This window comes from Etheostoma spectabile, chromosome 12 (assembly GCF_008692095.1).
Source record: "Etheostoma spectabile isolate EspeVRDwgs_2016 chromosome 12, UIUC_Espe_1.0, whole genome shotgun sequence".
Taxonomy (NCBI): domain Eukaryota; kingdom Metazoa; phylum Chordata; class Actinopteri; order Perciformes; family Percidae; genus Etheostoma; species Etheostoma spectabile.
The window spans coordinates 2617390-2628081 of record NC_045744.1 but is presented as its reverse complement, the minus strand read 5'-3'; the positions used below and the strand labels follow the sequence as shown (position 1 = coordinate 2628081).

Sequence of the window (10692 nt, the reverse complement as noted above, 5' to 3'; positions counted from 1 at the left end):
TGGAGAAAGAGCAGAGTGAGAGAGAGCTTTTAGAGACACACCTCTCATTATAAGTCCATTATAAGAGGTGTGGCTTTGTTTCTGCTTGGGGGAATTAATGTTCTGCACACTCATAGTTTCTTTATATTCTATTCTCGTCTATGACACACAAACACAGACAGGTACACACACATACCTAGGGTGTATGCATACTGGCTGTGTCAGCAAACAGGAAGCTATAGCTAATACATAATTGATGAGTCCAGTCATTGATTACTAGTAATAAGTGGTATTGACAGGAGGTGTGAGGAGATGAGAAAAAGTGTTGATGTGTAGGTTTATGTGTATGTGTGTGTGTGTGTGTGTGTGTGTGTTTCCCAGTGGGCTGCAAAATTGCCTCAGATGTACTGGCTTCTATTACACCTCAGCTAATAAGACGTTAGCGCGAGTTTTTCCCATGATGACAAAAATGATTTTTTTGTCTTGCTCACCACTAGAAGTCGGCCTTTCCAGCCATGTGGATAGTTGGGTTTTATTAGATATGTCTCAAAGATTCCAGCCCCCATAATAACAGTGATGGAATGCCATGGCGCTCACAATTTTGGAAAGTTACAGCTAAAAGAAACGTTTTAGTTTAAGTGTGTAACAAACCAGCTGTGTTAGTTATTGAGCTTTAGAGGTGCTAGATAGCAGATTTTTTTTTTTCTTTTATTGAAAGAATTGCACAATACAAGTTATATATATATTTCCCTTCAGTTTTTCTTTTTTAACAAACAGGAACAAAATTACCCTCACCCACCCTGCCCATACCACTCTTGGCAGTTCCCACCACCACCAAAAAAATAAAATGAATAAAAAATAATAATAATAATAATAATAAACAAATACAATTTTTTTTTTTACAAAAAAACACCAAAATAATAATAAATTAAATTAAATAATATTAATGTACATTCTCACAGCTATGCATCAAACATTAAACATACTTACAAAACAAGTACAAGTAAAATAACAATAGAAAAAATGTCTCTCATACTTCAGGCAGTACTTTAAGAATCTCAAAATATGTCACAAAGGGTCGCCATTTTAAGTAAAATTTCGGACTGAAACTTTCAATGTGAGAGATAGCAGTTCCCTTCGAGGGGAACTCGAACTGCGTCGGTTAGACACTATGGGAACGCCTATAGTGTCGTAACCGACGCAGTGTCTCGTTCCCCTATCTGGGGAACAAGGGTTACATACGTAACCGAGACGTTCCCTTCGAGGGGAACTCGAACTGCGTCGGTTAGACACTATAGGCGTTCCCATAGTATCGTAACGACGCAGTGTCTCGTTCCCCTATCTCGGGGAACAAGGGTTACTACGTAACCGAGACGTCCCCTTCGAGGGGAACTCGAACTGGTCGGTTACGACACTATGGGAACGCCTATAGTGTCGTAACCGACGCAGTGTTCGTTCCCCTATCCGGGGAACAAGGGTTACATACGTAACCGAGAGTTCCCCTTCGAGGGGAACTCGAACTGCGTCGGTTACGACACTATAGGCGTTCCCATAGTGTCGTAACCGACGCAGTTCGAGTTCCCCTTCTCGGGGAAAAAGGGTTACATACGTAACCCGAGACGTTCCCTTCGAGGGGAACTGAACTGCGTTGGTTACGACACTATAGGCGTTCCCATAGTGTCGTAACCGACGCAGTGTCTCGTTCCCCTATCTCGGGGAACAAGGGTTACATACGTAACCCGAGACGATTTTTGAACTTTGAAGCAAGACAGAGCAAGACTAGTTTCCCCCTGCCTCCAGTCTGCATGCGATGCTACGCTATTCCTTTGGAAACGTCAGCAGCAAATGTCTTTCAGAACATAAATAAGCCGTGGGAGTTTGCACTAAAATGTGCACTAGGGCAGGGCGATATGGAGAAAATCAGATATCGCGATATTCTCGCCCTGATACCCCAATGTCGAGATTGTGGCGATATTATAAGGTCGACAACTGGTGCTTTAACAAAATATCTTAATTATGAGATTCAAGATAAATATTATTCAGTAATGTAGCTATAATGACTAAGTGGGCAAAAGGTAAAAATAATAGAAGAGATGATATCTAGTCTGATATCAATATAATATCAATATATTGCCCAGCCCTAACGTATTCCAATGATTTATTAAATACACTTCATAAACATACCGTACAGAGAAATATGGGAGATAGACTGGAGGAAAATGACTGACAGAACTTTTTTGAGTTTTGAGATCATACGCATGAACATACACAGACACACACTTGTCATCCGTGGCTGTAAGTGAACAATACTAATAAAGTTTCTATAGAGTCAGTGCATCCGTTGCTAGCTAGCCAACAGCTATCTTCTGCACAGTCCATAAATGGGTAGTTTGGATTGAGTCAAAAACATACATAGCGCAAATACACACAGGATATTCTGCAGAGCAGCCATTTTAAAAAGGGAAGCGAGTAGGACCTTGTTTCTCCAACTGAAACTGCATGTAAATGGGATTTAATCAGTGTTTTAAGCACTAAAAATACCACTCAGGGAGGGGAGAGAATGTGTTTTGTAACTTGAGGGGTTGCACTCAGTTCCGATCTCTGTGAAACACGAGGAAAGGTATTGCAGTAAGTGTGTCACACTGAATATCATTGGCATAACTCAACTGACCATGCGAAACAGGCAATTTTGCTCAATTCCGTGACGTTTCTCGATGGGTCGCTTTTATCCCTGAGTGTGTCTGTGCTGCAATGTGTGTCCCTCTGCGTTGTCTTGAAATCACATATTATTATACCATTATGTCCAATTGTCTGTACGCCACTCAAATGCCAAAGCAGTTTTTTTATTTAAAAAGCCCAATATCAAAAATCATAAATATGCCTAAGGGGGCTTTACAATCTGTACAGCACACGACACCCTCTGTCCTTTATGACACTTCCTTTGGTTGAGGACAAACTCCCCCAAAAATACAGAGGAAAGCCATCTAAATGGTCTTTAGTCCCTGTGAACACACACTGGAGGCTGGAGGCTGCCTCTGACCTTTTGCTGCTCAGCACCACTCCACTGTCTGTCTCCTCCCTCTCGTTGAATCTCTCCCACTCTCCCTCTCTCACCCCGGCTCTGCTTTGCAGCCTCTCTCTGTCGCTTTGCTTTAAATACACCGTGTGCGCTATTTTCTTTGTCGCTGTTTTCTCCCTGTGTGCGCCCTTCCACGTGCATGCTCACATGTACACCCACTAATGCAGCATGACATGCCTCCTTGCTGTCACGGTGTGCTGAGCTGAGGGCAACGGCCGGGATTCACTAAGGGCTGATGAACAGCGTGGGTGCGGGGAGAAGAGAAAAAAAGGGGAAAGATAGGAAAATAGGAGGTTGGAGCAATTTTACAGTCCCTTTGTTATACCTACAGGCAGTTTGGATACACAGAGGGGTTCGTAAACAGGCACTTTCAGTCCTCTTCAATTGAATGATTAGCCTCATTTGCATTGAGGAGGGCAAACTCGGTTTTCTTTTTTACTTTGGGATATTTTTTTCCAGGTCACTGCTTATTAAAGTTGGAGGGTATATGAACGTCTGCCGCTTTAATGTGAGGCAGTCGGTTGAAATTGTGTGAGGTCAGCGACTCGGCCGTCTGATCTGGGATCTGTGGGTTGAATGCCTTGGTTGAAAGACATTTTGATGGACGGAGGATAACCTGAAAGAGCCACAGTGAGAAGAAAGGGAGAAGCAGCAGTCTCTGCAGATGGACACTGATTAAATATTGATGGTCAGCGGTGTTGAAGGCTTGATTAGGCTGACCTGACTGAGCCAAGCCTTAACAAGCACACACACACACTTGCACACACAGTAACAAGTGACTCACACAGGTGAAGACCGTCGCTCCAGAATCTGAGCAGGTTTTCATTTGCCTCCCACTGGTCAACCTGCCACCTTCCTCTCTTCACTTTTTCATTCTCACCTTCCTGCATCCCCCCCTCCACTTCCTCCTGTCACACAGAGAGCACACACACACACACAGGATGCACCATGTGCAGATCTACATCCATCCTACTGCTGCACTTATGTCTGTCCTTGATGACAGTGATACTCCTACAAAATCTTTTTAGCTTGAAAGTTGCCTTATTAAATGGAGGCTCAAACGTTGTTGAAAGGGCTGGTTCGCAGATTTTCACACTTACTGTCACCCAGCCATGGAGATTCAGTTTTATGTGTCGAGGCTTTGCGATATCTGTCTCCAGAAACAATGTCTGGACAATCCACAGAGCAGACCATTGTTTTCATGGGGACTATTTCTCAGAGTCGTATGAGAAGTGACTCTCTGAGTACCACAAATAGAATAACATTCACCTCTATTGCATAAGGGGGGCAGAAATCTTAGAGCTCTGTTCCCTAAAACATCTGCATGCACAGTGGAAGTGAGAAAATGACCTTTGAAAGGAAAACAGGGCTTGAGGTTGGATTCATAGCATTCTTTCAATTTCTTAAAAATGAAATGTTAAATCGCTGTGTATACCAATGATTGAGCTTTGATGAAGCGTTTTCGGACCCCTATAACAGCTGCAGGCTCTAATTTGTGCGAACTAACACATGTGCCTGTGTGTGGGCTTTACAGGGAGATGAGTATTACGACAAAAGCAATATATTTAGCCATTGGCAAACATTAAACTGTTTGTAATATAATGAGAAAAGAGATGAACAGCAGAGTAGTGGAGTACCCTGCCGGTCTGGTTTGAGATTTGTTTTATGTGGCATGAAAACTTTCCACACAATCCATTGCAACCACTTTGAATACAACTCAACCACAGCCTCCTCTCTCCTTAAAGAGCACGAGCTTCAAGTGCCATTTTTCAAGCCTACGGGGCGAGTGGTTGTATATTACACACTAATGTCTAGAATGTAACTATGAAATACACTCTCGGCGCATACACTCACGGACTGACTTTGTGTCCCCTTGAAACAAAACAGCTGCAGCACAATCATCTTAAAGCTGAAATGATAGGTTCACCACTACTTGTGATTCCACTGCTGTTGAACTCCAACACAACAAAACACCCCCTTTGTATAAAACATGAAAACATCTTGGATTTTATTATATGGAAGGTTTTGATGTCACGTAATGCTTTCAAGACGGCAATATCTCTTCACTGGATGTGGAAAACATTAAGGTTGTTTCAAGGAAATGGGGATTGAGAAATAAACTTACTAGAGTACTTTATGTGTGTTTTTATGCTCTCTCCTCTGTGTTCTTGCAGTGACGTTGCTGGACTCCATGTCAGCCTTGGCCGACCTGGGCTGGGAGGCTTACCCTAATGAGGGGGTGAGTATATTCAGCACAACACACACACACACACACACACAGACAAAAAGCATCCTCTCTTTATGCCGGAGCTGGCACCAAAAGCATACATTTGATCACAACTAGCGGGTTGTGTTGACATGTTTTATTTTCAGGGACTAGTGGCAGAGGCAGCACTGGAGTGTGTGTAATAGAGAGCACTGGGTTCTTGAGCGCTCCTTGCTAAATCGGGAGTCTGCAGGGGGAATTTAGAAATTATTTCCGCTGTGCTGAAAACGCCGTGGCACTGGAGCCTCCATTTATTACGGGTTGCGATTTTTCGGGATGGAGTTAAGGGACGGGGTAGATGGATAAATATTCTTATGTAAGAGGAGATGTTGTGTACATGTTTTTTGTTATTGTGTGTGTGTGTGTGTGTGGGGCGGGGGTTATGTAACAAGCCTTTTGCAGGTACTGTATAGGGACCAGGGGAGTCTGGAGTGCAGCCACCGTGCATCAGAAAATGACATCACAGACGTGAGAGGAGAGGAAGAGGGCGAGAGCGTAGAGAGGAAGAAGGATGAAGTGCATTGAATGAAGAAATAGGATTGGGTTCTGTATGTCACTCTGGCGCAGGAGCTGATGAATGGCGCTGAATTAATTCTATTTCCCCTCGATTCCCACTTCCCCTCCACTATTCAGCGTCGGTGTGTTAAATCGCAGGGTGCCACACGCTGTTTCATGGTTGTGCGCAGCAGAGAGGCAGCTGAAGTGAGCGCAGCTGAGCAAGGAGGTTTTCTCAAGCAATCAATGGTTTCAAGTTCACTTTATTTAAACGCTCCGATTGTGTGGCCATATCGTGGATGTTTGTGGACGTATTTGTTTTTTTTCTTTTCCACCGAGGTACTTATAGAAGAACTAAATGCGTTCCATCTGTGGCTAAGCCAAAAGGTTCTAATTCTAATTTTGAAAACCAAAGGGTACACAAGTTACTTTTATTGAAAATATGGTTCAGTTTGGGGTGGCTTAATCATGGCCCCGGGAAGGCACATGTGTTGTTAGTTTACCCTCAAAGAAATGCGTTGGCTTGAAAGTGAAATATACATATATATATATAATAAACTCCATCCTGTATATCTTTTTTCATGAGCTGTCAACATCGCGGGGATCTAGCTTCTCCTCCCTGAATGTGTACAGAAACTAAGGAAACTGGCTCTATGGCTCCACACAACCCGCCTTGTCTAATAAATGGGACAAATAGATCCTTGATCCCACTATCATTGTGAAAACAAAAGTCTTTTCTTTGAGTTTCTTTACTTTGGGCTCAGGCACAAGCGTTATCAGCTGCTTTATCTGACCATGGACATTATTAAATGACTTAAAGCTGGTAAAGTCTTGGCTGCGATGGTTCTTATTTCGCCTCGTGGTGCATTGAGTCGATGTTGTCTTAGTCCTAGGTACACATGGTCCTCCTCACGCTTTTTTTTGAAGCCCCGTCATTGTCAGCTAAAAAGACAAATGCAAGGGCTAAATTGGATGAAATATAGCTGCTTCAACTTACAACAGGCACAGTTTTTCTTTCAGTTAGAATAAAAAATCGGAGCTGGAAAGCAGGAGTGAAGAAATACAACGCAAGTGCATCTGAAGTGGTGCTAGCAAACAGAAAAAAAGGGAAAGATTCTGCCAAAGGAGTTATAGAACAAGTCAAATCACTCATAAATGGATTTGTATTCCATGTTTAAATGTGTCTATACGCAGAGGATAGTCATGAGCTATGATGGTGGCGAACCAAAGGAAATGCCAGTATTTGTTAGGGTGTGAAACTAAATCTGATGTATCGTGATTTTTAAAATCAATTCTTTCCCCTAGAATCAATATGCTTTATCTATTTCTTTTGATGAACTTTTCACCTAAGTATTTTCTGTCTATATCATATCCGGTTCCAGCGTAACAGAGCCGAAGCAGGAAATGCAGAAAACACATGTCATGTTCTTCTTTACTAATGAAATTAATGGCAGACTGACATGTGACGTGCATTCTTTTTCAGAAAACAATTTATTTTTTGCAATGTCTCATGATATATTATCTCTAGAGGTGTATCATTCATTATTAGTGTTTTTGTTAAAGAAGGCAAAGGAAAATCCCAATACTCAATACTCAAATCACAATACTTAATAAATGAAAATCGCAATACAACTCCAATCGGCACCCATGGATTGTGAAAGAATCAAATGATATCATCCGAGCCCTGGTGTTGGTCAGTGAGTTGCAAAAACAGGTGTATGGATTCATTTATGGACGTGTGCTATATGGTCAGCAAATCAGTTTGAAATATTGCAGGATATTAATATACATAATCAAAACCTTCCTGAGTAAAACCACCCTGCCAACACTGCTTGAATTTTGGTCTAGACGTGAGCAGTATAGAGACGAGTAGAGGTTGCCAATCCTGTTGGCAACACTCCTGTTTGTTTAATAGAATTATACATATGTCAAGATAAATATGGCAAGGACTTATTAACAGAAATGGACCTAATGTAAAGGAAAAGAAGAGGGACAGAGTGTGATACGAGAGTGACAGACTGAGAGAAGAAAAGGTGCCGGTGCTGTGAGAAGGGTCTTATGTTTCATAACAGGAGGATTATCTAGTTGACCTTTGAACTTTAGACCAGGATTGGTCTCAACAAGAGGCAATTCCCACCAAACTGAGACCACTGTCTACCTGAATTAGTCCAAAACCACACTTGACCCCCGCAGGTCAGGCCTAATCCAAGCCGTGCGGGGCCGGATGTGCCTGAGACTGCGTGGAGCGACCCACTTCTGTCACCAGGCTGGGGTGTTACTCGTGAGGGACACAAAACAGATACGTCTTAATGATGTCTGAAAATGGAGGGGGCCCCACGGCATCTCCACTCCCCCAGAGGCACCCCGGCCCTCTGTTCTCCCCCACCCACCCCTTCCTGTTTCTCCATCTTCCATCTCTGTTTTTCCCTCCTTTCCCCTCGCCCCCCCAACCCCCCCCCCCCGAGACAGAGTTGGGGGGCCGATTTAGTCCTCGTAGGTGTAGCCATCAGATGATTGCAGAAGAAGGGATATTATGTTAAGCTGGTGAATGGTTGAACTTAAACCCTGAGCCGACGCCGCTGCGTCACTTCAAAGCAATCAAGTGGGCTGATTGGCCGAGGTGATTGAGGGTTCAGGAAGGAGGGTTATTAATGTTAATTAGCGTTCAGACCGAACACTGTGTGTGTGCGGGCGGGCGTGCGTTCCGACTCCAGAGTAACAGAGAAAGGGAGCTTAAACTCTTTGGCCAATCATAACATTTTCCGAGTTGTGTTTTTTGGTCGATTTTTCCCTCGTGTGGCTCGTGTATCATCGGCCAATACGCGGGCGAGCAGGTTGTTTTCATGTTCCCAAAACACACCTGTGCATTACACCGGGCGGGCAAATGTGACAGTGAACAGACTCACCAACTGGGGAAATAAGTCGCGCACCAGGAAGTGGCAGAAATCCAGCCACTCCGAACTCTGCCTACAAAGAAATAAACAAAGACATCATAAAGCCCTCTTTATCCCTCAATGACTAGTCCCATAAATGCTTTAATCACCACTCCCTGGGGCCTCGGCTTTGTGCGTGTGTGTGTGTGCGCGCGTGCATGAGTGGGTGGGGGTGTGCGACCGTCCTGTGATGTCCGACTGGTCTCAGCTCTACCCAGATGGGTCTGTTTAGCTGCCAGGCGCGCCTGTAATTTAACAACATTCATTCCTCTCTCTCTTTCTCCCTCTGTCTTGTGTTTTTTGTTCTTTTAATTAAATCGAGAGCGCTCTGTTGTTGTGGGCGCATAATGTCGAGCGAGACTCCAGTGATACATCCTTTGTATAATATGTAAACTCTGAACTGGCTGTCAGGGACACTTGTGACAGCTGGCTGCGGCAGCTTAAACAGTCTCCTGCTTCTTCTTCTACTCCCTTTTCTTCCTTCTCTCCGTTTCTGGAGCTATGTTGGGTCACGACCGATTCCTACTCAGTAGATGTTTCAGCGGAGGCTGTGGGGGATTAGAAGTATCTGAGTGTGCGAGAGAGAGAGTTGGAGAGTCTAATGTGAGAATGTCAGATTTTTTTTTTTTACGTGGGTCTGTTTTAGCGCTCAGGACTCGGAGGTGAAATGCGTCGAGCTTTTGCCGAGTTGTTGGGCCGTCACATCAGATTAACCTCAGGAATCCAAGCTTAGCTTAGTTTCTCATTTATTTGCTTTTTATTAGCCCGTCTTCTCTCTTTTCTTCATTTCTTTCTCTGCGCCTCATCGGTCATCCACCGTTCGACTTTCGTTTGGATTTTAAATAACATGTTAATCACCCCCGTGGGTCTTGGTGTGGGCAGGTGTGTGTGTGCACATGTGAGTGTGTGTGTGTGTGTTTCACATGTCTGCACGGGGTCTGTGTTTACATGCTCGGACTACTGTAAGGTGATATGTGCTCATCACTCCGGAGCTTCAGTTTTCAAGATGATGACTGGAGCTCAGAACAAAGATGGTGGTCCTCTCATCCCTCACCACAAACTAGGACTCCTCCAGTGTGCGTGTGTGTGTGTGTGTGTGCCTGTCCATGTCTGCGCGCGTGTGTGTGTAGATAGAAATGTTTTCCTGCTCATGCGAGAAGTGTTCTCAATTACTGCCTTAGTCAGAAGTGGAAACAGATGGTAGCAGATGACGGGAGACAAAGTAGCTCTGTCCAACCTACTCCTTCTCGCTCCCTCATACACACACTCCTACCTCTTAAGCGCTAAATCACGCGTTCACTTTAGAAAAACAGGGTCACTGTATGCACACGTGCAGCATGGACAAAGACCGTCCGTCAGTCATTTGGACACAGATTGTCACTCATATTCCCCCAGACGTGAAAAGAGAACGTGCAGGCGTACGTTGGTTTGCACCAAAACCACAGCTCATTGAACTGGGGCCCAGTTTCCTAGAAGCGGTCTTTGGACTGAGATCTCCTTTGTTTATTGATTGCCGATGAAACACGACCATCTCCCAGCTGAGTGGTGCTGCTGTCGAGCTCTACCTCTTGCTCTTTTATTTGAAATGTGTGTTTAAGTTGAAGGGATTTCCCCGTCAACTCAAACCCTCCCCAAACACTCACCTCTTCTCTTTGGCACCCTCCTTTTCCTTCCTCCCTCTCCTCATCCGTCTCACCCACTCCCTTCACCTATCTTCCCCCTTCGTTTTTTTAACCCTTGTATGGTATTCGGTTCAAATTGACCCGTTTCAAATTTTTACAAGATGAAGAAAAATGGTACCAATACAATTTTTTTTCTAGCTGTAAATCAATGACCTTACCTTATTTTCTGTGATAAACATGTATTCCTGACTCAATTCAGACAATTATTCTGGATATGATCATTTATGTTTTTTCCATAGTGGATTTTTAACATGAATT

General features: G+C 43.8%; 1 protein-coding gene across 2 annotated transcripts in view; it reads left to right on the top strand.

Moving 5' to 3' along the window:
- The window catches only part of epha4b (eph receptor A4b), a 103231-nt gene that overhangs the window by 13580 nt on the left and 78959 nt on the right, over nucleotides 1-10692 (top strand). For both annotated transcript variants that reach the window (XM_032531063.1, XM_032531062.1), the window contains exon 2: nucleotides 5233-5297. In XM_032531063.1, the coding sequence (XP_032386954.1) occupies nucleotides 5233-5297 (65 nt within the window). The remainder of the gene's footprint in view (nucleotides 1-5232; nucleotides 5298-10692) is intronic.